This window comes from Balaenoptera borealis, assembly GCF_965194805.1.
Source record: "Balaenoptera borealis genome assembly, chromosome: 6".
Lineage (NCBI taxonomy): Eukaryota > Metazoa > Chordata > Mammalia > Artiodactyla > Balaenopteridae > Balaenoptera > Balaenoptera borealis.
Window position 1 is genome coordinate 4,546,478 of NC_138863.1, and position 26,614 is coordinate 4,573,091.

At 55.4% G+C, this 26,614-nt stretch overlaps 2 protein-coding genes and 1 long non-coding RNA gene across 7 annotated transcripts in view; 2 read left to right on the top strand and 1 right to left on the bottom strand.

Moving 5' to 3' along the window:
• The window catches only part of ASB18 (ankyrin repeat and SOCS box containing 18), a 65,956-nt gene extending 63,663 nt beyond the window's left edge, over positions 1–2,293 (top strand). For both annotated transcript variants that reach the window (XM_082395601.1, XM_082395600.1), the window contains 2 exons: positions 84–197; positions 940–2,293. In XM_082395601.1, coding sequence (XP_082251727.1) covers positions 84–197; positions 940–1,125 — 300 coding nt within the window. In that variant the 3' untranslated portion in view covers positions 1,126–2,293. The remainder of the gene's footprint in view (positions 1–83; positions 198–939) is intronic.
• The window catches only part of LOC309630400, a 41,122-nt gene extending 21,578 nt beyond the window's left edge, over positions 1–19,544 (bottom strand). For all 3 annotated transcript variants that reach the window (XR_014245638.1, XR_014245639.1, XR_014245640.1), the window contains exon 1: positions 19,439–19,544. This is a non-coding gene — a long non-coding RNA (uncharacterized lncRNA). The remainder of the gene's footprint in view (positions 1–19,438) is intronic.
• Positions 18,677–22,374, top strand: GBX2 (gastrulation brain homeobox 2). 2 transcript variants are annotated; one of them, XM_082395606.1, is made up of 2 exons: positions 18,677–19,714; positions 20,699–20,957. In XM_082395606.1, the coding sequence occupies exons 1-2, from the start codon at positions 19,137–19,139 to the stop codon at positions 20,805–20,807; spliced, it is 687 nt and encodes a 228-aa protein (XP_082251732.1). In that variant the 5' UTR covers positions 18,677–19,136; the 3' UTR covers positions 20,808–20,957. The 2 variants fall into 2 exon arrangements, with proteins under 2 accessions (XP_082251732.1, XP_082251731.1); XM_082395605.1 differs by having other exon boundaries at positions 18,680–19,659; positions 20,699–22,374.
• The last annotated feature ends 4,240 nt before the right edge of the window (positions 22,375–26,614 follow it).

Here is a 26,614-nt window from a genome sequence, read left to right on the forward strand (position 1 = left end):
ACACCCTCCTGTCTCCCCACCCTTTCCCACCTGGACCCAAATCCCGGCCCACCCAAACTGTGCCTCCCACCATATCCAACCAGGTGCTGAAGACCTGCGCGCCAGCCCCCGCTGTCCTCGAGGTTCTTTTCAACTCCTACTCTCAGCTCCGCGTGTCAGAGTCCTGGAAGGAGGTGATCCCTGAAGAGGTGTTTCAGGTGAGGAAGCTGCCCCTTCTTTCCCCGTTAGTACAAGACTGTTGTCTGTTTCTGTTCACCCACGTGTGGAGTTTTGCGCTAATACCCAGGTAAGTGGAAAACATCTGGAGAAGGGAAGAGAAAGGCAAATTGGGGGCATATCTGAGCGTGTCTGATTTTCTTCTGGAGGCTCAGTAATCACACAGCCTGTGGTTCTAATTGGGGTCCTGTGGGCTGCAAGGAGCAGAAAACCGACCCACACTGGCTTAAGAAGCTCAGGGCTCCAGTAACCACTGTCCAGAGGAGGGTGGGCCGTGGAGGTCCTGGCTCCTGTGTGTCAGTTTCTTTTCTCTGACAGCTTAAGATGTGACCGAGGCAGCTGCTGGCACTGCATCCACACTCAACAAAGTCCACAGGTGACTGTCAAGAAAGAGAGAACTTTTTTTTCTAGAAAATGTCCCCTCATGTTTCATTGACTTGAGTCCTGTGCAGATTACTGAACAACAAAGTGTGCTCTACAGAGGGGGTGGGCAGAGGGGAATTCTAGGAAGTTACCCATAGTATCTGAAATCACCCAAAGCAGACTTCCCTCTGACTGGGCAGGAGCTGCACTTTAGAAAAGTATCCGGACGCTCTCGGGGAGGGTTGTAGTGCATCAGTAGCCATGAAAGGATCACCTGTGCCGTCAGGGCTCTTCTGTCTGGGAGAGAGACATGTGTCGGTTCCATGTGCCCAGACTGACGTCCCCCCGCCTTCCTTTCAGGTGCACCAGCCTTTCTACGAGTCCCTCTTTGCCTTGGCCTACACCCCACGCTGTCTGCAGCATCTCTGCCGCTGTGCCATTCGGAAACTGTTTGGCAGAAAGTGCTTTTACCTCGTGCCCCAGTTGCCCTTGCCGAAGTCCCTGCAAAATTACCTTCTTCTGGAGCCAGAGGGGGTTTTGCACTGAAACCCAGAGATTTGGACCAAGACACTTGTGCTCGTCTGTGGAGGCTCCGGGGTTAGGAGGGGCCCTGGATGGCACTTGGCACTCACCCTGTGCACAGACCTCACCCAGCTTCAGCTTCACCTGGGCGTGGAATTGGCAGTAAAAGCCCTTTCTGCCTCTCAGGGTTGCTCGTAAGGACTGAAGCTGTGAATAGCGTAGTACTTGTATCAGAAAGTACCTTTCAACAGAGGTTGAACTAAAAGGTGTATGTATTTTTCCAAGGTCTGTCTCCCGCCCACAATGCGTTAGCAGCATTCGAGCTGCACCCCGCCCCCCCCCACCACTGGCCTTCAGACCCTCTGCCTCAAGGGGAACATCCCACCCCTCCTAGTGCTCAGCCCCTCGGAAAGACTCTGTCCCCCCAAACATGACAGACGGACACACTGAGCGAGGACACTGGCTTCCGTGACGAGAGCCCCTGCCCAGGAGCCCACTGCTGCTTCCCAGCGCATCACAATCCAGAGGCCCCTAGAAGGACATCAGAGGTGCGGTGAGCCGGACATTCTGATCCTATGCGAGTCTTCTGTCCGACAGCCTTACCAAACCCCAGCTGATCCAGCTGTGGGGAACAGTCCAGGAAGCCAGATGCCAGGGCTAGACACAGGTTCGCGGAGGTTGCCATCACCTCAGCCCCAGCATCCAGAATAGGAGAGCCTTCTTAAAGGTCTAGGACTGTATTAACCGTGTCTTTTATTTTCTATATTCTGGTGCTTCGACATCTGGGGCCTTTCGGACCTTGGAGGGACTGCCCCTCCCAGGGTTAGCCAACTCCTAGAGATAGTAAACGACATGCCCCCAGGCGTCCTTTTCAAATACAACTCAACCAACCCAGAGTTCACTCCCCTACCACCGCCCTCCCCCCTCGAGCTCCAGCCACTACCCCTCCGGAGCCAGTGCCAGACAACCGAGGCCAGCCCCTCTGCCCTGGAGCCCACTCCCACTGCAGTCATTCGGACTAGCCAGTCCTACGCCTGTGTGTCCTGCCTCGCCTATCCTTTCCATGGAAACCACGATAAAGGCTCTTGCCCATGTCCCCTCCCCCCACTTCCTGATCAACCCCGGTGCTTCCCCGTGTGGTGTGACCCTTCTCTTGGGAATGGTGACTAATAAACTATCTCTTCATTGATAACTGTCTCCCAATCTGTTGGCTTCACTAGACCTCACATTTTCTATTAAAAACCATCTTTTAAAACAAGGAGTCTTTATTTTCATCCTCTGAGGATAAGCAGGGGCTCCACTTTTTCCAGTTTGAGCCAGTGCAAGGTGCAGCTGGGACGAACCTCAGGAGGGCGGGCACGCCATCCCACTGTTTGCAGTGTGGAAGGGGGGTTCCACACCCCAGTAGATAACTGCAGTCTAAGGTGGGATGCTGTGTCTGTGAGCGAAGCCCACTGTGGAGGTGAAAAGAATGAGGGTAGGCGTCAGGAAAGGAGTAGACCGGCTGAGCCTTGGTGGATGGTCAGATTTCAACACAGCGGGTCAGGCCAAGGGAGGGATAGGAGAGCATCCCCCTTCAGCTGACCCACCCACATCCTGCCCTTTGAGACCGACATCTCAGCCAAACTATGTAAACACGGTTCAAGATCCCACACACCCTCACCCCAGGCAGATGGCTCTCCCCAAGCCCCTCCCACGTAGACATTCAGGAGCTGCCCCTGGATCAAAAGGAAAACTTGAACAAAGGCAGGGGTGCAGGAAAGTGCACACACCATGGAGGAACAGTGATTCATCCGCCTGGAGGGGAGGGTCCCTATGCTTCGGCCACTGGAAGGAGGCCAGTCAGGAGGGTCTTGGCTTCCAGATGAAGGATTCTGAACTTCGTTGCACAGGCTTTGAGGAGCCACAGGGCAGGTGAGCAGATGTGACACCCGGGGGACTCTAGGAAGTCACTTCGTCCTGGAAAGGGATGCAGCACACCAGAGGGCGGGTAGGAACCCATGGTGACACCCCAGAGGTGGGGCTTCAGATCCAGGCTGCTCCACTGAGCAAGGAGAACAGTTACAGTTATCTAACCGATCGGCTGCAGTTTGCTCAGCTGGGAAATGAAAGCATGCACACCTCTCTCACTGGGCTGGGACTCGGTGAGATAATTCGTGAGGGCAGCAGGCTTCTCCAGTCTGAAGGGGTCTTGCTGAAAGGCAGATTCTGACACTGGCATCTGGGGCGGGGCCCCAGATTCTGTGGGTCGGCCAACTTTAACGTTGCTGACGAGCTTGGGTGACGCCCCTGCCCCTGGATGGTCCTACTGAGAGCAGAGTGCAAAGCCCTAGGGCCAGAGGCGGCCCAGAGAGGGAAAGCAATAAATGGTTCCTTCTCTTATTATGATTGTTTGATTATTAGGAGAAGAAAATAGCCTAATATTGGGATAAAGACTGTAAAAATGGAAAAGCAAAGCAACGTTATTTATGAGAAAAATGAGAAAGGCGGAAACAGTAAGAAATGCAGGGCTTCCCTGCTGGCGCAGTGGTTGGGAGTCTGCCTGCCAATGCAGGGGACACGGGTTCGAGCCCTGGTCTGGGAAGATCCCACATGCCGCGGAGCGGCTGGGCCCGTGAGCCACAACTACTGAGCCTGCGCGTCTGGAGCCTGTGCTCCGCAACAGGAGGGGCCGCGATAGTGAGAGGCCCGCGCACCGCGGTGAAGAGGGGCCCCCACTTGCCGCAACTAGAGAAAGCCCTCGCACAGAAACGAAGACCGAACACAGCCATAAATAAATAAATAAATAAATAAATAAATAAATAAATAAAAAAGAAATGCAGCCCCAGCAGCTCCTAAGGAGCCCTGTCCTCACGGGATTTTGCAAATGAGAATCTGAGTGAGCCTGCGGCCTGACTCAGCCTGTTCTTCAGCCTCCCCTCTCCACCCCCGCTCCTCCTTAGAAAACAGGTTGTATTTCTGAATGCACTAAATTTTAAATATGTTTTGGAGTCCCGGAACAAAGTAGAACTCTTTTAAAACACATTGACTTTAAATTTCTAAAAATCTGATGAATAATGACCAATTATTACATTTTTCAAAAACATGTTTTTCCCCGAATTACCGCTTAAAAACAACATGATTCTCAGAGTGAGCCCCAGACATCTCCCCATAGCTGCCGAAATTCCACCACTGTGGAATTCTTATTCATTATTTCACCCCCCCAAGAATTTTCTTTTAAAAATCAGATGCTCCCAGGTAGAGCTAATCCATGAAGTTCCTTGGGGATAAACCATTCACTCATCCGTTCAGTCATTTGTTCATTCCTTTAACCAACCCTGCCCGAGCCTGCTGGGGGTGGAGCCCAGGGCTTAGGGCTCAGGACCCACCATCAACAAGACAGCCTCCTAGTGGAGCTCACAGCCAAGCCAAGAAGGCCAACTTGTTAGCAAGGCTGTTGGAGAGACTTGGGCACATCAGGGGAGGTGTGGAGAGAAAGGGCCCCTTTCTCCACTTTCTCTCTGGCTTCACCTCTGCATCGAATGAGGGCCCCTGTTCCCAAGGCAGGTGGCAGTGTGGGCAGTTTGCAGCCTCCCTCACCAACACACGCATCGTGACACACTCACGTGACATCCCCGATGAGCACCCACTCCGCCCTCCCCCGCCGGCCAATACCATATGCGGTGGGTCCAGTACCTCCGGTATAGTTGGTCAACATGGACCCATGTGCAACAGAAACAGAGCAATGAACAGGGCCTCTAAAGATGTCAGGAAGTCCTTTACCCTGCCCCCAACTCAGGTACGTGACTGCTGCACAGAAAAATAGGAAATAAACTGGCACTAGAAATTAGTTCTGAATCACCCGGGTTCTAGTGGCCCCAGATGTGCTGAAAACGATTCCTGATGTATGGTCATGAGTGCATGGGACAAAAATGGCAAGTATGGTGGTTTGGGGGTTATCTTAACCATCAAATGGGATGGAATTCATTCCTAGTTTTTCAGAATTTAATTACTGCTAGCAATTTGCTTTGTTAAGCAAAAAATAAAATAACTGAAAAAATTTGTGGTATTGATGACTGTCTAGCTCTGCCCTATGGGTCATGTGGCAGGAAGTTCTAAAATGAAGGGGACTTGCATAATTCCACATAGATAAGAAAGAGGAGGAGGCGAGAAGGGAAGGAGAAGGACAAGACTAAGAGAAGGACGAGAGGAAGGAGGGAGGGAGAAAAGGTAGGAAGGAGGGAGAGAAGTAAGTTAGCTGAGAAAAACATCCAAAACCACATTCTGCTTTGCAGCTAGAATTATCTTGTCTGTCTTCTTTTCCAGTAAACAAAACATACCCTGGTATTTCTTTTATTAAAGGGTAAAAGTGTTTTCCATTCTTAAACAGCTCATATTAAACATCATTATTTTTCTCTCTGAGTATATTACATAAACTCAATTCCGTAAGACTAAACTAAACTTTTTAAATTTTAAATTTAGTGTTTAATGATGCCTTCACATGGTTCAAAATTCAGAAGGTAATAAAAGAGTAGATGATGTTTCCACTAAAAAGGAAAAAGATGGCAGAGGAATATTTTCCCTCAAACTTTGAGTATCTTTGACTATACACTGTCATCGGACCACGGAGAATTCAAAAATACACACATGAGGTTCTCTGCCAACAATGGTCCTGAGAAGTTTCACCCCTTTCCATCCCGACCATACCCTGGACACGATGAGATGCCCACAGCACAGCTAGATGGCCAGACACAACCCACAGCCCACAGGCAGGCAGGGCACGGACATGGCATGGTGTGATGTGTCATGTTTCAAATTCTGAAGGCGGTATTGGGCTTCTCTTATTAGTGTACTTTAAATCCATTTGATTTTAAGTTACATGACAATCATCCATTCCGCATGTTTGGAAGAAAATCAAAACCACTGACTCTTTAGGAAGCATTTGCTAATCCCAGTAACTGTATATAATCACCACAGTTTCCGTCTCCGAAATAACCCTTACGTTTTCATGTTGATGGGGCAGGCTGTTGAACTTTTGCAAAGAACACTTAACCCTCTACAAAAACGGTATAAAATACAGGCTTGGAGAATGAGCGGGTCTGCTCCAGTGACGGGTCCTGACGCAGACATCTGAGAGAGAGCTTAATCGCCGCAATTGCGGATGTTATTAGCTTGCCAAGTGCTTGTCATCTTTTAAGAGCTGCCCAAGGACCAAGTGATAAACCAGGAATATTGCATCTTTTATTCCATTATTTCAAGAATAAATTATTCCTTAGTCAAATTCTCTATGTGCACTTGGGATATTCAGGGGTCCCAAAGTTTCAACTAGGATCAAGGTCACGTCTTATTTTTGGCTTTCAGTCGGCTTTTCAAACTCCAGGGTTTGTCTTGAAATTGCCAGTATCGGTCTGATTTAAAACAAAAATTAATCTCATTAAATTGCTAAAAAATAAGCCTGAATGAGGTCAATTCCTAGAGCCCAGCGGGAGGATCCCAGCGTTGAAACTTATTTTCATGGAGTCCTGCAGGTGGCGCCATAAGCAAACGGTCTTACCCGGCCCACCAACCGGCTCTCCCCAGAATCAGAAGAAAACAAGATTTTAGCTCACATGATAAAGGGGAGAAGAGTATAGGAAAACTATAGAATCGTGACATATCATATAGAATTATGTTGCTATAATTTTAAAAATCCGTAATTAAAATATTGATTATGGGTTTGCCTACTTCCTTTGTATTAAGTATGCACGTTTTACAGGCAATGTGTTTATAAATAAATATAATTTTAAGTTGACTCTTTTATGATGCCATAATGACAGCCCAATCCTCATTTATGTGTTCAACGTGTTCTTTAACAAAATTATACATTCACCATTGCAATGTTAACTAGCTGGGTTTTCAGCCTTCATCTAATCTTCCAGAATGGTTTTTCTGCAATCCTAACACTCTGCTTAATCACTCCAATAAAAAGAGTAGATTTCTTTGTAATGCAATTTGTAAGCAATAAACATGATTGAGAATGCAGTGTTTGCTGTCGACTATGTTTAATGCAGGGTTTTAATTCGGTGTGTAATTATTCATTTGGTAGGCACTTTTCCCATTCACATATCTTTTCCCTGCTCTGAAAAAAGTTGGTAAGTTGGGCAAACATTGGGGAAACAGGATTCTAGTACTTTGTGCAAGCTGGAGTTTGATGCAGATGTTATGGAAAAAGAACATTTTTTTATCTGCTAAAAACAGGAGGTCACATTAACTCCTAGTACAGACACATAAAAATGTGATTATGGGTTCTAAACAGAACGCAGTGGGCTCCTAGTTAACACAATGAGATTTCTAGGAAGTGATGCATAAATTCTTCAAAAATGACACATTTCTCACGTTTCATTCCAATTTAATTACTGAGGCAGCTAACAGCGAGGAGCACAAAGTACGGGGGTAAAATGAGGGTTTTCTTCTTGTAACTGTATCTCTGTGAAAGTATATTTTTATGGGAAGCAGTTAATATTACGCTATTATTTTTCAACTGCGCTGGAAGGGATATCTTGAGCCTTTCTTGTCGAGAGCTCTCCCCGGAAGAGTCGGTTCCTTTGTTTCCTGGGTTTACTAATAAGGAGGGAGAATTGCTCCGCAGGCTACGGCCCCAACCCGACTCTCTGGAGTGAAAGACCCCAGCCCGAGAGGGGTTCCGGGTGTCGGTCCTCAGGGTCCTACGGTCGGGCCCAGTAGCTGCCCACGGGCCTACGGCCGCGTGACTCAGATACGCCCGGAGCTCCACTTACAACCTGCGGCGCGGGGCCGGGGGTAAGGGATTGGGGGTCCGCACCCACCCGCGATCCGCTAACACGCGGGGCGGGTCCTCCCGCGCCTGGCCCAGGTCTCTGGATCCTGAGTGCCCCGTGGCCACGCGGGGGAGGTTCTCCGGGTGGGCCTGGAGGGGGATCTAATTGTGGGGGGGAAGACCTGCTAGGCCAGTCCGCCGTGCCCCCCCCTCCAGGCGAGCTTGGGGGCGTGAGGGTCCAGCCCCGCTCCCAGGGCGACGGGGCTCAGGGCTGCTCCCCCGCAAAGGAGGCCAGAGGAGCGCAAGGCCGCCCGGGGGGAGGCGGGAGGGGGCGTCGGAAGACAAAAGGATGTGAAGCTTTAAATTCAAAAAGATGTTTTTGAAAGCCTCGTCCTGGGGTTTGAAAGGCGCACCGAGGACAGCGGCAGAGCGATCCCAATCAGAAATGCGATTTGAAGTCCTAATGAACTTGATTGCGTGAACATTTATAATCCCCCATGGCCCTAAATGAAATCAGATATAATCAGAAGATACAGGGAAGGGAGTGTTTACAGCCGACGCCGGGCGGCTGCGGGACGGGGAGATGCGGCCCCGGTATTGATGTCGAAAATGATGGATAACGCGGGAATGGCAAATATACTATTTGTCTAATGGCTCGGCAATTAAATTCCCCTGTAAATGACCCATGCCTCATTTCATCCTAATCTATGGAATTTTGATTGAATTCGTCAGCTCTAATTGAAAAATACTGCACTTTAATGTCTGCATTGCAGTTTCAGGACGAGAGTGGTTTTAATGAGACAGTGCCCCCCTGACCCGGGAATATTTGAGACTTTTACTCGGAATTTAAAGCCAGAAGATGGCTCAACTGAGCGCTGCGATATCCGCCCCTGTATCCGCGTTCATCTATCTCCAGACGCGGTTTAATAAACGCACTTGGGGATAAATGCGCCCCCGACCCTCGCGCCCACGTGGCAACCAAGGGGCGCCCCCTCCCGGAGATAAGAGTGGAGGGGGCTCGGGGCGGCGCAGCGGGGGGCCAGGGGAGGGGGCCTGTCCCCTTCCCCGCCCCGGTGCCCCGCCCCGCCGGCTCCCGGCCCTATCGCTGACCACTGCCTGCGACTTCCCGGGCCGAACTCAGGCAACCCCCGCCCCCCAGGAGGCGGCCCAGCTGCCTGTGACCCTTGCACGGGGAGATGGGGCCGACTTCCGACGCGCTTTATATGCAAACGACGAGGCGAAGACAGCCCTAAGAAATTAGCTACTTGCCGAAGCATATTTACTAGATTGAAATGAATTAAAGAGAGACATTTTAAGTCGTGCCAACGAGATAATTGGGCCACATTAAAACTGGAGATGTTTGCCCCTTTTCATAGAAAAAGCAAGCCGGGGGTGCGGTAAAAATCGCCCCCCACGCCTGAAACGAGATCAGGCCCGGCTGCTCAGAGAACGGAAGTCTGGGAGTGCGAGGGAATAGTCCCTGCGGGGACCTTTACGCGGCGACCCTCCAGCCCGGCTCCCCGGCTCCAAGGGGCCGATCCCGACCGAGGCCCGCAGGGGGCGCCGTCGAGCCAGGGTCCTGCAGAGAGAGCAGAGTGCTGCCGAGCGGAGAGGGCGGGTCAGCCCTTGGTCCTTGGCTGGCAGCTCGCGTCCCGCCCCCCCAGCTTCGTCCACCCGCAGCGTCCCCACGGGGCCGGGATGGGATCGGGATGGGGGCCCTGGGGAGATGGAGTCTGGGGGGAAGCAAGACGTCAAAGTGTTCAGGTTGCCCACCCCCTCCCCAAAGAGGAGTGTATTTGAGCTTTGTTCGTTTAGCACATGAACACAGTTTACAGATATTTTATTTAAAGTAAAATAATCTGAAATGACAGAGAAGTCATCTCCCTGGGCCGGCAGTGCCTAGCGCCCTTCTAATGCTAAACTTGGTGATGAGGGCCGACTGCAGAGGGACGCTCCGGGGCCGGCGACTGTCGGAGGCAAGCTGTGCCGACGCAGGGGTGGCGCTTCGGGACCTCTCTCCTCCCGGGGGAGGCCTCGTGTGTCGTTAAATACTGGCCCGCATCCTGATCCGTTGGTGGCCGGTGCTTTGTTTTCAGTGCTCAGGAGCCTTGAGATCAGAGGCTGCCTCAAACTGATACTCTCGCTCTGAGCGCACAGGCTTGCCGCCCTGGCGGCCCCGCGTCCACCCAGCACCTGCAGCGCTCCGGGGCTGGCGGGCGTGCTTGCAATTTAGAGACCCTCCCGAGCATTCGCTCCGGGCCAGGCGCCCTGCCACCGCGTGCTACGCGATCTAGTTCAGACCACCCGTGACATAAGCAATCTGTTAATTATCTGCGTTTTAGGAATGCAGTCAGGCCGCTGATGAGACAGAGCCGGCATTCCCGCCCATTACGCGGATGGAAAAACTGAGGCCGGGGTGAACTCAGCGGTGCACCCAGGCCCCTCAGGCCCAGGTGTCAGAGGGTTTCTTATCCTTTCCGCTTCTAGGCCCTGCTCAGGAGGAATCAAAGAACTAGGAGAACTTTACATGGATTTTAAAGAGAGACGATGTGGGTTTTCTATGATTACGTCCAAAATCTGATCGTATATCTTAAGGCCTTGCGCAATCATGCAAGTCTGATTTTTACCCCCTCATTTGTGACAAAGCCTTCTCTTGTAGCCTAGACGTTTATAATGAAGAGAAATTGGGACTTTTTCTTGTGCAGTTGCAGACATGAAAAAGGTAGACTCCCCGGCCCTTCTAATTCCTTAGAAGGGGAGCCCGCTTCGGTTCCCTTGGAACCGCAGAGCTGAAACAGGCCCTAAAGCAGATGCCATTATCCGCATGACACATAGGCGGCACTCTAGATCACCGAGCGCGCCACACACCCAAGGTGCTTTTCACACTAATATTTTTGAAATTTCAAAGTCTTAAATAAAACTGTTTCCTGCCATTCTCTCATTAATTTATTAATATATAACACTTATTTGACTTCTGTTTACAGATATTAAATAACCTTGTTAGATTATTAAAATTGAAATGTCAATGTGAAATTTGCTTCCACAGTAAATTATCCATTTCTTTACATTTTAAAGTATAAGTTTCCAAATAACTTACAATATACTGAACGAACTGAATTTTAAGGGTTTGGGGGTAAGACTGAAGTTGAACTTTAAGAAGTCTCTCATCTCTTAAGTCTTTTGGGGTTTTCTTGTTTCGTTTTGTTTGCAGTTTAAGTGGGCCTGAGAGAAACTTGAGGACAGAGGGAAAATTATAACAACCAAGAGATGAGGTAGCCTCATATGCTCAGGAGGAGAGCTGAGGGGCAGACGGCCTGAAGGAGCCCACTCACTGAGCCTTTGCCTTTGCCCTGCTATGGGGTCTGTGACTGTCCTGCTATGGGGTCTGCGCCCTGCTATGGGGTCTGTGACTGCTCTGCTGTGGCCTGGTCAGAGCAGGCAAGGGACACCCAAGGGAGCCTTCAGAAGCAGCCTCGGAGCCCCTCTGCTGGTGTCAGTGGCAATGTCCCCTGCAGGTGGAAATCACCTCAGGACAGCTCACCTCAGTACATGGGTGTGAAGGAGCTACGAGAATAACCTCCCAGGGGTGTCATCGTGCAGAATAAAGACTAGATACCGAGACATGAGCAGCCTTTCTTTAATGCTCTGCTCGTCGCTCAGAAACAAAACAAAACACTCTCTCAACAAACCCACACACACAAGGGGCAACATGGCCCGTGCAAAATATTTTCATTTCCTACAAAACCCAGAAATGTCCCCTAGGGAGGTGTGGGGACAGCATTCTAAAGTTTTCGAGGTTTTTCCCACTGTGTCTCAAAGAACTGCGCTCCTCATTCCCTCATTTCCCTGTCTGGTTGCATATGCTCAAGCAGGTTGGTCCCTAAATGAAAACACATGGGGAGGGGCGGTATTAAGTTCTGCTCTCTATCCTGGTTCTTGGTTCCTTCTTTCTCTAAAGTTTGGGGACTTCAGGCTGCACCCACAAGGGAGATACAATTGTTGGTAGCAAACTTATGCAAATTGAGCCTTCTGTATATTTTCAGATGATAAATGGAGGAAATTCAAAGAAATTCTTTTGCTTCGGAGGCCTAGGAGATCAGCATTTCCAATTATTTCTGCAGTCACCACCAAGGAGGGGTTGTATATTGGGGGACATGAGGCGGCAGGTTTTAGAGGTTTGTTTAGAGACCTACAAACAAGGATTCCCTCCTCCTGGTAGGATTCCAACCTTCTCAGGCAGTGACGAGGAGCAATGAGGACAGTGGGTGTGTATGATCGAACCAGGGAACAGTGTGGATTGTCCCAGCTTGGCAAACACAGATGCCCAGAAAGCTGTCTCACCCCCTTGTGGCCCATGACTTACACCCACCCTCAGGTCAGTGAGCAAAGAAGCCTGGGGAGGTGAGGGCTCAAGGAGTCTGAGTGTCGAGGAAGGGGGAGTTGAGTCCTGTGGCCAGCCTCTACTGACTGTCCTTTGCATGGGCTCTGGTTCTTGGTGGCTTTCAAGCCCCTCATACAAGAAGTCAAAGATCTACACTGGAATTTTCCTCCAATGTGGAATGGGTCCACCCCAGTGGTTTGGGGGTAAGCACTCTTCTCTTCCATGCTTCTGTAAGTTGGGTGCCCTATTATAAGTGAAGTGTTCCTGGTTACCTTTTCAAGTGGCTTCCACATCTACAGTTAGTTCCATTTAATGGTTGATTATAATAGAACGGCTCTCTCCCCACCTCCATCAGCCCACACCGTCTCCTGTCCTCCCATGGGAAACATCTGTCATTTAAGTCAATCCTCCCCTGAGAGTCAGAGCCGTCCTCTGGGAAAACCTCGTGGAGCTGGGTTGGTCAGTTACAGACATACCTACCCTTGAGGTTCCCAGATGAGCTTATTGATAAGCGAACTTTTTACGATGACCTTTCCCCCAGAAATCCACGGGAGGGATTCGTTAGGAGGAACAGAGGCCGTCCCAATTCTCCCTCCACATTTAGCCAACATCTCTCCCCTCTGTTTACACCCAGTGCCCTGCCCTGTCCGGTGACATCCTTTCTGGCTCACAGTTTCTTAATCAGAGGGGGCAGTAACCAGAGGAAATCCGGGCCCTGCTTTGCAAGCATCTCTGGAGAAAGGAGAAACGCAGTTCCGCCTGGGAGCACCTCTGCTTTTTATCGGTCCCTGTAGAAGCTGAAGTCGGAGCTGCGCCCTTGATTGTGGTGGCAGTTGATCCGAACACTCTCTCGCTTCCTCCAGTGTGGTTTCCAAAGGGTTAAATGGATGAACTCTAGGTAAACCTCGTCCTCTTTAACAGACAACACCCCTGCAGGGGGTCGGGGCCATCCAGGGGTGGCTGCTGGGGCCGTGGTTTGCGAGGGCCCAGGAGTCCCCAGAGGCTCCAGCCTGAGTCCCTTGGCGGGCTCTCCCGGGCCACGCGGTCTCCTCCCGAGAGCTGGAAGCTGGGAGGGCGCACTGCTGAGCCCCGGCCATCGGTCGCTTCCTACTTCCGCATCCACTGGACGCCGGCTGTGTCTGGCCCCGGACCGTCACAGTGTGTCCGGCGCCTTCCGGATAAGGCGGGCGGGATGGGACGGGGGTGGGGGGACAGTAGCTGACCCGGGCGTTCCAGGAGGGTTGCCAGTACGGCGGTTCCCAAGGCCCCCGGCTCAGGCTTGGCGCACCCCCTCACCCCTCGGTGCCCTCTGCCCGCCTCCCGGGCCGCCGTTTACGCGGCCCCGGGATTAGCATCTCTGTGAAGTCCCGCAAACAATGCCCGCTGTGCGGGGAGATGAAAGTCGGGCGCCGGGTAGCGGGGCGCGTTTGAAGTCCCCGAAAGGTGGGGCCGCGGGAATCCGAGGGGGCAGACGCGTAGAGATAAAGGCAGGTGAGAAGTGCCGCGCGGCCTGCGCCTCCCTCCCCGGCGCTCCCGGGCCTGCGGTTCGTGAACTCGCGCGGCCTCCCAGACGCGCGGCCCGAGCCAGCCCCGCGGGAAGGATGCGGGCGCTACTCCCGCGGCGGCCAGGCCCTCGCCCGAGGCCTCGGCCCCGCAACTACAGCCCTCGGGCCGGCTCCCGGCCTGGCCTCCGCCCGATGCTTCTTCCTCCCAGCCTGGGAGCTCCGGGGTGGACGGGCTCAGTCCCCGCTGAGGATCCGCTTTGCCGGGGCTGGGTGCTCCCGGGGAGATGAGTGGTGAGCGCGGGCGCGGGGCTTCCAGGACGAAGGTGTCAGGCGATCCAAAACCCCCAGTGCTCACGAACTCCCCACTCCAAGCTCCGGGGCTATTCTGAAAAGGAACTAGGACCCCTGCCTGCGCCCTTGGACGTCTGGACCCCGGCTCTGGAGCCGAGGCCCGCGTGGGGTGCGGGGGAACCTCGAGCTCCACGCGCTCGCAGCTGGCGTCTGGGTGCGCCGTCGGCGCGTCCGCGCCCGCAGTCTCGCGGCTCCCGGGAGGTGCAGGACCTCCCCGCCCTGGTCCCCAGATCCCACCAGGGCTCGGCTCGCGGGCCACGCGGCCGTGGCTCCGCCTGTTCCTCCGCGCTGGGGCGGGGAGGGCAGCGCAGGTGTGAGGGTCACGTTTCCCCGACTGCAGTCCTGCGGGGAACAATTTCCAACTTCTCCAAGGAAATGCAAAAAAAAAAAAAAAAAACTCTTCACGTTTCTGGTTTGCGGTTTTGTTTCTGCTATTTTGAGGGTGGGCGACAAAAAGCAAAACTTTCTACAGAAGAATGTCGCAGCACACACGGTGCTGCAAAGTGTTTCTTCTTCAGGGCGCTTTAGAAACCCCCCCTGGTCCTGCTTTCTGCACGGCCAAGGAGCAGAATAATGAAACCAAAGACTTTTATTTTATAAACCACTTGATCTTTGCTTGGGAAACTCTATTAATTGAATGGGTTTGCCTTTTTTGCCAGTCCCCTTTATCATTATTTATGGGCTTTAAATTGTTTAAAGTTCCCTTGACGTTCAATTTACAAGTTTGGGGACTTTTTTTGTTCTGCCTTTTGTCCTGGAGAAAGACATCGTGTTGGAAGTGCTTTGAAAAGCCAAACATGAGAGGTTGGCAATGAAAGGGAAGCGGGCGAGATCCCTTTTAATTCCGTTCTGTTGGTGAATGGCTCTTTTACATAATTGCAGGAGCTATTTCAAAGCCAGCCAAGGGCTGACTTCACTTAGAACCACATGGAGTCTATTTTGGGCTTTCAGATTTAAAAAAAAAAAAAAAAAATGGCTGAATAAAATAGTTAAAAAAGATGAGGCTTCAATGCTTTCTGCTACTTGCAAATTGGTGTGTCTGATGGGGAATTTTACACAAGCACCCCTTTGTAAGTGCGTCTTGGGCTTGGGAGGGACTGTTCTGGGTTAGCTGGGTGTGAATCCCAATTGCCCTTCCATAAATAAAACCCATCCCAAGCTATTTCCCAACTATTGCCAGGAGCAAGAGCTGCGGCAATGACCTAATGATCAGGCCACTCAAAGTCCCTATAAATAAAAACAACATGGTTGCCCGAGAAACCGGCCTGTAGCCTGGGACTGGGCGGCGGGCCGGAGCACCCGGCCAGCCAAGCCCGCGGGTTTCTCCGCACCCACGGAGACCTGGGGCTCCCACGCTGCCTTCTCTCCACGACCACCCGGGACCTCGACCCTGGCGGCATCGTGCAAGCGCACGGTTCGCGGTGCTTCCTTCTCCGGGCTGGACTCGACAGGCCGACACAAGTTTGTTGCATGAATATTCATTTACTTGTGCATTGAGCATTTTACACTCAGCCTCCATACACCTGCGTGCAAAAGCTGACTGGGACAGCCCCGAAGCGTGGCGACAACTTAATTACCATCACATTTACTGACGTCTGATGTTTTAAGTGGCCTAATACGGTCTTGACACCAGCTTGGCACCGGCCGAGGAAAGTGTCCAGGGGCTGGGCCAACTTCATCCCGACTGGAGTTTCCCCGGGGGGAAAAAAAGTTCACAGAAGTTAACTGGAGTTGGAGGATGCAAGGTCTCCCTTCGGGTGCATCCTTCGCTCTTCCTCCTCGGAGGGAGGGGACAGGGGACACCTAAGGCAAAGTTGCAAAGGTCTGTGCCGGCTGGTTTTCCCGCGCAGCCTGGGCCGAGCTGAATCACCGAGAGCTCTACAGTTGGAGGGCGTTCCGAGCTATGCAGGTCGGAATCCGAAGGATGGATAAGCGATGTACCTGTCTCTCGCTGCCCGGAAATCTCTCCGAGGAGCAGTGGGAAAACTCTAAAGGCTTTTATTATCCACTGTCCCCTCGCTCTGAACGCTTTGTAGGTAGCTCAGGTGCCCCGAATGAATCTTGTTAATCACGGCGAAACACAAGGATCCTTTTATGACGCGAACAGTCGTTTGCTAAGCAGTTAAGCATTAGATGAGAAAATATGACTGCACTGCATTCGAGAAAAAGCACACTAGTAAATAAAATTCATATTGATGAGAATTCTCTTAACTCACTAATAAAAGCAGATTAGTACTATAACCCCTGTAGTCAATACTTTCCACGGCAGTTTATGGGTGCAAATAATATGCCATCAAATTATTTCAAGTGTACCTATAATTCAGTGGACCTCAATCTTCTTGCTGAACTTTAAATGTGGAATTATCACCAAAATAATCAAAGGAACCTCTGTCCCTTGGAGGGTAATCAGGGGACGGAAGTCCCTAGAACAACATTTTTACGCCCAAATAGCAAAGTGGATGGCAAATCTGCTTAGGTAAAATGAGTAACAGCTTACACAGACATGCCAGTGTCAAGCAGCGAAGGGACCCGGCTGTATCAACGTAAATCAAGCAGTCGAGCGTTTTTTTTTTTTTTCTTTATTCTTCAAAAAACAAGGTAACCCTGCCCAAGACTGTGTGACTGTAACTATCTCCTAATGAGAGGGAGTATTTATTATGCTCATAAAGAAACCAGACTTTTGCCCTGGGCTTCGATTTTTTTTTTTTTCTTTTCCTTTTCTTCTTGTGCTTCTTTTGCAGGAGTGGAGAAAGAGGGATAGCGCTTACAGAGCCCACAGACGTCTCCTTCCCCGTGGATCCCAACGGGAATTCATTTCCCCTCTCGCCGCCTAAGCCACCTCGGGGTCTGGGCGTGAAGGGAGTGGAGGCAATACAGGCAGCGTCCTAATGAATTCCTTTCAAACCGCCTGCGGCCGGAGCCATCTATTACTGCGGCCTGGAGTGGGGAAACGCGCTGGAGACGTCTTTGTCCTGGTGGGGGGGCGGGGGGAGGAGGCGAGGAGAGGGAGGGCGGCTGGCGGCGGGGACAGCGAGTTTTCTCAGCGCTCCGGGGCGCCGAGGATGCACCCTCCCCTCGCTCCTCCAGGGCCCGTTGGGTGGGCAGTGGGTCCCCGGCCAGACTCCCGGCTGAGGAGGTGGTCCAGGATTAAGACGTCCCCCAGGGGGCCTTCGGGTTAAAGCCAGAGAAAGAAGAAGAGCGAGAAAGAAGAGCTTCAAAGAATCAGGTCGATAAATTCATAAAGATCGATTTATCTTTATCTTCCAATTAAATGTGCTCGTAAGTGATACATAGCACACGTCCAACACGGGCCAACTCCCCAACCACTAGCTCCTTGGCGTGAGCTGATTTTTAATGACCGGCGTAACAGTGCTCTTCTCTCCTCTCCTCCCCAGTCCGGTGCTTGTCGGCCGTTCCGGGCGAACGTCTAGACCCGGGAAGTTGGAGCCGAGGCCCTGGAGGCGCGTGGAAGCCCCGCGCGCGCTGGCGCGCTTGGCACGGTCTGCCCTTGCCACGAAAGGATTCCATTTTAAAAAGGAATACAAGAGCTGAAAGTTTTGTTTTTATCATGGTGAAGGGGATAAGAACATTCCTAACACCCACCCCAACCCCGCCAATTCCCTTACTCCCAAATTCTGGGTTTTTACCATTGTCGAGACAGGGGAAACATCTTGAGGGAATCGGCTGCATCCTGCAGTAGGCAAAGGGGAACCGCGCACCCTCGAGTCCTCGCGCTGGAAACCTGGCGGCGGCGCCGGGGTGAGCGCTCCCTCCGTTCTCAACGTGCTTAATTAGCGCCTATTTACAAAACGCAGCTTTTATTTGCGCAAACATCATAAAGCTTTCATCAGGATAATCTCACGTTATACAAACTGGAGGCACAGCAACTCCCCCCTTCCTCCCCGAGGATGGAGCAGATAAAGGACTCGCTTTATTATCATAATTATCGTGGCTGTTATTTTGGTGCGCGCAGGCAAAGTGTGTAAATAGGTGCGATGATTAAGAATGTCATGAAAAATGAGAAGGGATCGCTCACTGGAGGGCCCAGCTCGGGATGGGGGCATCAGCAGCCTCCCCGCGCCGCCGGGAACGCGGGGGCGCCTCGAGCAACCCGGCGGGTTCCCCGCGGCGGGCAGGGGCTGCTAGCTCCCGGCCGGCGCCCTAGGGGCGGACCTGGAGGGGCAGGACCTTGCCCCCAACTCCGGGAACCTCGCCCGGACCCCGGGTGCAGCAGCAGCACCCAGCAGGTTTGTGCCAAAGCACATACTAAAGAAACAAAACGCCCGCGGTTTAGACGCGGCCGTCGCTAGCCCCGAAAGCCGCCCTCGGAGGCGGCCTCGTTGAGGCTGCCGAGCCCCGAGTTTCGAGCCTAGGAGGTGCCAGTGGCCCCTTTCAAGTTTGTGCGGCGCGGGCCAGGCGCGCAAGCTCCGGCTCTCCGGGCCGCGCGCTGCGCTCGTGGCGTCCACTGCCTGCTCTCGGCCAGCCCTGGTGGAAGGGGCGGAGCCCCACTTTCGCCCCGCCCACTCCTGGCGCAGCCAATAGGCGGCGGCTCCCGGCCCCACGTGAGGGGAGCCCGGCCCGGCAGCAGGCAAAATGTGAATGAGAAAGAGGAGCGCGATTTAAAGGTGCTGGTGGCGCCCGCCGAAGACAAGTGCGCCAGCTTCGCGCGCTCCCCAGCGGCCCGCAGGAGGCGACCGACAGCCAGCCAGACAGACGGACGCGCAGACGGCTGCGAGCCCGGGCCGAGGGCCGCGGAAGCGACGCGCGCGGGCTCCGACGGGCAAACGGCGGGCGGCAGCTCCAGAGAGCCCCGCGGGGCCCGGGCGCCCGCTCCACTCCGGGGCGCACGGCCTCACCCGCGCACCGCCCGCACCTGCTCCCGCCAGGCATGCAGCGGGCCCAGGACTGAGGGGCATCTGCTCTCCGGGTCCCGCTCGGCCCCTGCCCGGTGCACCAAGCTGTGCTCCCGGCGCCCGGCGGGCTTCCCGGTGGCGGCGCGGCGCGGGGACTTTTCGCCTCTCGCGGGCCTCCCCCGAGCGCGTCTATGAGCGCAGCGTTCCCGCCGTCGCTGATGATGATGCAGCGCCCGCTGGGGAGTAGTACCGCCTTCAGCATAGACTCGCTGATCGGCAGCCCGCCGCAGCCCAGCCCCGGCCATTTCGTCTACACTGGCTACCCTATGTTCATGCCCTACCGGCCGGTGGTGCTGCCGCCGCCGCCGCCGCCGCCGCCCGCGCTGCCCCAGGCCGCGCTGCAGCCGGCGCTGCCGCCCGCGCACCCTCACCACCAGATCCCCAGCCTGCCCACCAGCTTCTGCTCCAGCTTGGCGCAGGGCATGGCGCTCACCTCCACGCTCATGGCCACGCTGCCCGGCGGCTTCTCCGCGTCTCCCCAGCACCAGGAGGCGGCGGCTGCCCGGAAGTTCGCGCCGCAGCCGCTGCCTGGCGGTGGCAACTTCGACAAGGCGGAGGCGCTGCAAGCCGACGCGGAGGACGGCAAAGGCTTCTTGGCCAAGGAGGGCTCGCTGCTTGCCTTCTCCGCGGCCGAGGCTGTGCAGGCGTCGCTCGGTGAGTCGGCGGCGCGCGCGACCCGGGCGGGAGGGCGCGGGGGCGCGCCAGCTCCGTTTTCCCCCGGGGACCGAAGGGGTGAGGCCGAGCCCCCGCCCGCCCCCCGCCCCGGATCCCCCGGCCTGAGGAGCCGGAGGATGCAGCGGAGCTGCGCAGCGGGGCCTCCGGAGGGCATTTAGAGCCACGCAACAAGCTCGGGGGCGGGGGGGCGGTGTGCGCATTCAGAGCCCCGGGCCAGCTGCTGCTCTGAGCGGCAAATTTATCTGCTGGCGAGTTTGGCCGAGTCTTGCACTCCCCCATCTCCAGCGCTGTGACCTGGGATCCCGGGTAGGTTTCAACCTTTAGGGGAGGGGGGTTGGGCTGCGCGTCTTTGCAGGGAGGGTGCCGAAGGGCGTCCAGACCTATTAAACTCCTTTACCGGGCTTGCTGCTTGCCTGGGAGAATCGGATTCCTAGGAGGCTGTGCGTCCCCATGTGTGTGCTGGGGTGTCCGTTGGGAACTTCTTCTAAGGCTACAAAACTTCCCTTTGACCAACATCATCTGTCTCAAAAACCGACATGGTCTGGGATCTGCACCTCCGTGTGCCCTCGCTCTGGCTGCGATGAAATTGAAGTTCACAGAATTTTGGCGGCGGCGGCGGCGCGGAGGGAGGTGGGCGGGCAGGATGAATCGTGAACTCCCCCTCAGTCCTCACCCAGCCCCCACCCCGGGGACAAAGAGGACGCCCTCTTGGGCCTCACGCCTCCTGTTACTTCTGCCTTAAGCTGCGGGAGGCTGGGAGGGTGCAGAGGAGGCCTGGTGGCCCCTTGAGTGATGGTTCTGGGCAAAGGGCCGTCGCCTGTACTGTCTCCTCCTCTCCCTTGAGCTTTCTCACGGCCCCCCCCCCCTTCTCTACCCCTCAAAGGCCAGGAAATCACAATGTGTTAATGTCACAGAAAGACAATCCGCTAAGGGGGGAAAATGCCCGAGTGACGGTGGGAAAGGGAAAGGAAGGCCAGTGTGCGAAATGTAATAAAACGCCGTTTGGTTTTGCTTTCAGTCGGGGCTGTCAGAGGGCAAGGGAAAGACGAGTCAAAGGTGGAAGACGACCCGAAGGGCAAGGAGGAGAGTTTCTCGCTGGAGAGCGATCTGGAGTACAGCTCGGATGACAATCTGACTGGCCAGGCGGCTCACAAGGAGGAAGACCCCGGCCACGCGCTGGAGGAGACCCCGCCGAGTGGCGGCGGCGCGGGCAGCACCACGTCCACGGGCAAGAACCGGCGGCGGCGGACTGCCTTCACCAGCGAGCAGCTCCTCGAGCTAGAGAAGGAGTTCCACTGCAAAAAGTACCTCTCGCTGACCGAGCGCTCACAGATCGCGCACGCCCTCAAACTCAGCGAGGTGCAGGTGAAAATCTGGTTCCAGAACCGCCGGGCCAAGTGGAAACGGGTGAAAGCCGGCAATGCCAATTCCAAGACAGGGGAGCCCTCCAGGAACCCCAAGATCGTCGTCCCCATCCCCGTCCACGTCAGCAGGTTCGCCATTAGAAGTCAGCATCAGCAGCTGGAGCAGGCCCGACCCTGAGGGCCCAGGGAGGGCCAGGGCCTGGACCACCGTGGAGAAGCCACAGTGCCCGAGGGAACTCCATTGTGGACTCCACCGTGTTTGAAGCAGAACTCAAAGTCACCCCCCAACTTCGGACGTCCCAAGCAAATTGAGAGTATATTCATTAAACAGGCTTGAAAGACTGCTTTTGAAGGGGCTACAGCTACACCTGAAGACACACTAAATATTTATTATACTATCCTACTTTGTACATTAGATATCTATATAGACTGGATCTCAGCTGCTGTATTTTGAAAGTTATGGGACCCAACTACCCAGTAATGTCCTCCAGCCACATTCCAGAAGAGAACAAAACCTCTGCTGTAAACCTGCCACGCATAGCAGCCACTTTTCCATACTTTTCCAAAGGTAAACATCACATGCAAGAACAAACACTGGGGTCTCCACTTATTTTTGTTTCTATTCTGGCTTTTTTAGTTGACTGAGAAGCAGACGTTTTGGGGCAGCCTGGAAATTCGCTTTGCTTTGGTTTTGCCTGGCTTTCTTTCCTGGGGTTGCATATCCTATGAGCCATGTCTGAAGCACGTCTCCGTTGTGTTTAATTTATTTCAATGTAGCTTATTTTCGTATAACTTATGACATTAAAACAATCTCAGTCTTGTGAATAATAAAAAGGAGAGAGAGAGGGAAAAGACCAATTCTTGGGTCTCATAAGTTTGTCCAGATTTGACTGTTTAGAGGGAACCGCCTGCCGGCGTGTGGCCAGGCAGCTGGTCTGAGACCAGTACTGGATGAACACCCCGTGTCCAGGGCCTCGTCAAGCTGGCCGGACATGAGCCGCATAGCACCTCACCAGGTTTGAAATAGGCCAGCAAGAGCTCCAACTGGGTTATCAACTTGAGCAAACCTAATTTTCACCTTAGAAATCTAACATCTTACCCTCTGCTCAGCCTAACCAGTACCTAGGAGGCTGGCAAACTTTGGCCAGAGGAGGTGGGCGCCGGAGGAGGGAAAGTGAGTGCGGGTATGGGTGGCTTTGCACAAACTCCTGATTCTCTAAATCGACGACAGCCGGGGAGGGAACGCGTTTCCTTACAAACATCCCGGACCCGAAAAGAAGCGGTGCTCGCTCGCGGGGCAGGGCCGAGCACTCATAAATCAGCCTCCGGGCGTGATCTTCCGACAGGAGCAGAAACCCAACTAGCCGAGCTGGGCTTCCCGGCAGCGCTCCGCTCGGAGGCGGAGGCGGGCTCTGAACGCCCGCGGGCCGGGCACCTCCCTCTCCGGGCGGGGTCGGAGCGGGGCGGGACCCGACCACCGCCCCACCCCGAGGAACGCCGGCCAGTTGGGGGGCCGGTCCGCGGGGCTGGGGGTGAGAGCTGGGCACCTCCCCTTCCTCGGGGTGGGGGGCGCGGCCGGCAGGGCGCGGGAGGGGCGTGTCCGGATTCCCAATCCCGCTCCCCGACCACCGCGGACCGCGCCCCCCGAGCCCGGCCAGTCCCGCGCGCTGCTCCTTTCCCGACCCGAAGCGCCCGGCCGGACGCGAGCGGCCAGGCCTTCCGGAGACTGCCGCGGACAGGCCGCGGGTGACCCAGGGGCGCGGTGCCAGAGCCCGCGCGGCCACCAAACCAGCAGCCCGAAGAGCGAAGAGAAGCCGGCGGCTTCGCCAGCCTCAGCCTTCAGAATGGAGGCCGGGGAACGGATTGCGAAGCAGCCGCGCGCCTCGCTCACCGCGGTTCTCGGTCCAAGAAGGCGAAATCCATCGCCGTGGGTCAATACTAATATTGACTTAATTTATACGGCTTACGACCCGTCACCTCTGTGCGGCGGAGGCGCGTTGGGGACCGAGGTTTCAGCCCGAACTTCAGGCGCGCGGTGAGGGCCGGGCGCGACCGAGACATCGATTTCCGCCGCGTTCCCAGGATTTCCAGGGACAGAAGATGGCCCGGGCTTGGATTTTGAGCACAGTGATACTGAGTGGCCGTTCCTCCGAGGGCCTCAGTCCGCTCTGCGGGGAGCGGAGAGCTGTGGAGGCTCCTTGCTGCCCCCCACCCAGCGCCCGGGCCGCTCCCTGCCCGGCGCACGGTCCCCAAGGCCCCGCCGCTCCCGCCGGTAGCCCGCCAGTGATCGCGCCCGGGTCGCCCGTTGGCGTCATCTGCTCGCGGCAGGTCCCCGCTGGCCACTAGCCGCCGCCGCAGCAGTGGAGGCCCGTGGAGACGCCGTCCCCGCCCCCCACACCCGGGCCTGTCCATCCCCAGGCCGGATATGTGCCCCTGGCAGAACCGCGGCCGGTGGCGCAGAGTCCGGGCCTGAGGATCTGGGGGGCTGCGGCCTCCGCGGCGGGGACGCCCCCACCTGGCGCTCCGGGTCTGGGGAAGGAACCCCGGGTGTTGAGAGCAGGGCACTCCCCGCAGATCCTGGCGTGCCCCCCATCCCATGTACCCTTGCACCATAACAGGTGTAACCCCTACCCACCTTCTCCAAAGCCCATGGTAGGGATGGGAGGCACAGAGTGGAGGGGCCCAAAGCCTTGGCTTCAAAAACCTTGGGGGGAAAGTGAAGCTCCTAGCAAGGAGGGGGGTGCCTTCAGGGAGCCTCATGGCGGGGCTCAAGCTCCCAGGCCCACCCCAGCTGCGCTGGTCCTTGGCCTTTGGAAGCAGGAGCAGTAGAGGGCCTGGGGCTACCCTAGCCTGGTGGACACCGCGGCACCGGCCACCGCTGGGCCCCCCTGCCCTCTCTGGGCTCCGTCTCCCTCCTCCCCAGCCTCTGAACACCGGGCGCCCCTGAGAGCCCAGCGCGGAGGCCCAGGCCCGAGAGACAGGCCGAGGGGAGGAAGATAAACAAGCGGCGCTTGATGGCCGCTGTCATCATGGCCGTCATCATGGCTTTCATTTGGCTGCCTAATGAGTCACATCACAGGCAGAGAGAAAAATTGTCAATCGCCCGGGCCCTAATGAATTTTTTTGCAAATTGTAATCAAGCCAGGCCGTCTCAGCTGGCTGATTAATGAGACCCACGAGGCTCGGCCAGCACCTCAGCTTTTTATTCCATCCCGTCCTCTCTGCACTAAATTAACAGCAACTTGTCTGAGCTTCAAATTAACTCCCAATGATTAATTCTGATGGGGGGGCCTGAAGAATAGCTTGTTCTAATAGGCTCTGGCCTGAGATGCTGTTGGAAATTAATACACTTCCCCTTTGGCTGCCGGCTTTAATCCAAGGTTGGGTTTTGACATCACTATATTTGTTGTTACAATAAATCCCACTTACATCTGCAGATCAAATAATTACGCTCGGGAGCGCCGCGGACCTGCACCCACCCCCTCCCTGCGCTGGGGCTCTTGAAGCCTGTCCGCAGCCTGCATCCACCAACCAGGGTAGGGATCCTGGGGGCGGGGGGCGGTGGTGCGGAGGAATAGTCACCCAGCCCCAGCCCTAGGCCCTAGCCTCGGGGAGCTGGGTGCCCCTGGCCTTTGCAGAACTGAGGGTACTTTGAAAACCTGCAGCCACGTCTCCACGTTCTGGGGGCAGGGCCCTCTTAGATTGGTCTTGGGCCTTAAGCAACCTCCTGCCCCTGCTCCCCGCTGGGGCTGGGAGAACCCCTCAGAGCACCAGGGCTTGGACTTGCCCACCCCAGACCCGTGCTGGAATTTTTGAGGATCAGCACATGCTTCTGCGCCCAGTTTTTGCCGCCCAGTCCCCAGACCCAGGGTGGTATTTCGCAGGGACTTTTCAGCTAAAGGGGGTGAGGGTGGGGTGAGGGTGAGGTGAGGTGGGGTGGCCTTCTAGGCCTCTCAAGACCAGGTGTGCCTGGCGGAACCATCCCGATTCTACGGCTGTCTGCGCGCCGGCCAGTCGGCAACAGGCGTGTAGCTGGCCGGAGCGCCTGCATCCCACCCTTTCTCTCAGGGTCAGTGCCCGCTCTGTCTTGCGTCTGTTTGTTCGAGCTTAATTGGCTTAATCATTTCAGCTGTGTCTGGCAAGCCTAGAACAGGGCCTCCGGGCCGCTCCCTCCGGCCCCGGGCCTGTCCCAAGCAGAGCGGCGCTCTGTCCCCCTTGGCAGAGGGTTCTGCTGGGTGCGCAGGAAGCCGGGAGGGACACTCTGGCGGCCTCAGGATCTGGCCACCGCCTGACTCTCGCCTCGGGGCCTTCTCAGCTCCCTGTGGCGGCCCCGAGTAGGGGTCTCTAGTGGTTGGAGCGCCGCGCATTCCGCGGCCTTGGCCGCAGAGTCGGTTGCCTTCTCTTGTCACCTGCAGGAGGCTTGGGTGACCACGCGGCCTAGTGGCGTGCCCGCGCTCAGCCTCCCTGGCGAGGATGCTTTTGTGTATGTGCCCCTATTCTGTCCCGGGAGACCCCAGGCCTCTGCCCAGGCATGCGCAGCAGAAACAGGTGGTCCGCTTGGACCCTCTGATGTGCCAGGGCTTCCCACACAGCCAGGGCACAGCGGGGCCTCTTTCTGCCAAAGCTGGAGGCCGGGCTCTGAGGTCTAGAGGGGAGCCGAGGTCTGGGGTCTACCGGGAAGGAGTTGCCGGGCAAAGGGAGGTGGCATTAATCTTCATTTCGGCCCCTTATGGTGTAAACAGGAGAAATATGATCTTGGTAACCAAACATGAATGCAAATCACACCGTCAGAGTAATAAAGCACCTGAAACCCCGACACACAAAAGCAACACCATATGTATGAAGACAACCTGCATAAATTATAAATTACATCATAAAAATTGATTGCCGATTTGAACAGTTCAGAAGTGAGAGACCTAAGCTGACTTCCACCCTCTCTGGCTTTGGGGAAAGGTCTGGGAGCACATTCCCTTCGATGGGCATCGGACCAAGGTAACTGGGCCCAGGGTCTCCTGCCAGCACTCTGGACCGATCTGCTTGCATCGGAGGTGGGGCGCGCACCGCCGGCTCTGCCCGCGGAGGAGAGGAGAGGCCCGAGACTCTGGAAGCTCTATGAAGTTCCGTGCAGGTGGGGCGAGAGGCGCCACAGGCACCGGGGCTGCTGCGCATCAAGGCCGGGGCTGGATTCCAAAAACCGCCCCACCAGACCAAGGAGTGCCGCCCCTCGACCCCAGCCCTTCCAGCCGGCGCTCAGATGTCTAGCTCTGAGCCAAAGTTCCCTGCGAGGGTGTCCCTCCGCGCGGAGTCGGCTCTGTGATGAGCGAGGGTGTGAGTGTGGGCAGGTGTGTGAGCGCGCGGGGAGTGTTAGCATGTGTGTAGTTGTGCGATTCCCCTCTCACGTCTAAGCCCGCTTTGCCGAGTGTCTCGGAAGTCCTGGATCGCGGAGAGCCAAGAGTCCGACCCCGCTGGAGGAGCCGAGACCCCGCTGGAGGAGCCGAGACCCCGCTGGAGGAGCCGAGACCCCGCTGGAGGAGCCGTTCCGGGGCGCGCACTGCACCTTCCCCCGCGGG

Excerpts from the sequence above, each read along its gene's own strand:
- GBX2 (XM_082395605.1), top strand. The coding sequence starts at position 19,137 with ATGAGCGCAGCGTTCCCGCCGTCGCTGATGATGATGCAGCGCCCGCTG. Across the intron at positions 19,660-20,698 it reads GGCTGTGCAGGCGTCGCTCG|TCGGGGCTGTCAGAGGGCAA; the intron begins GTGAGTCGGCGG and ends TTTTGCTTTCAG.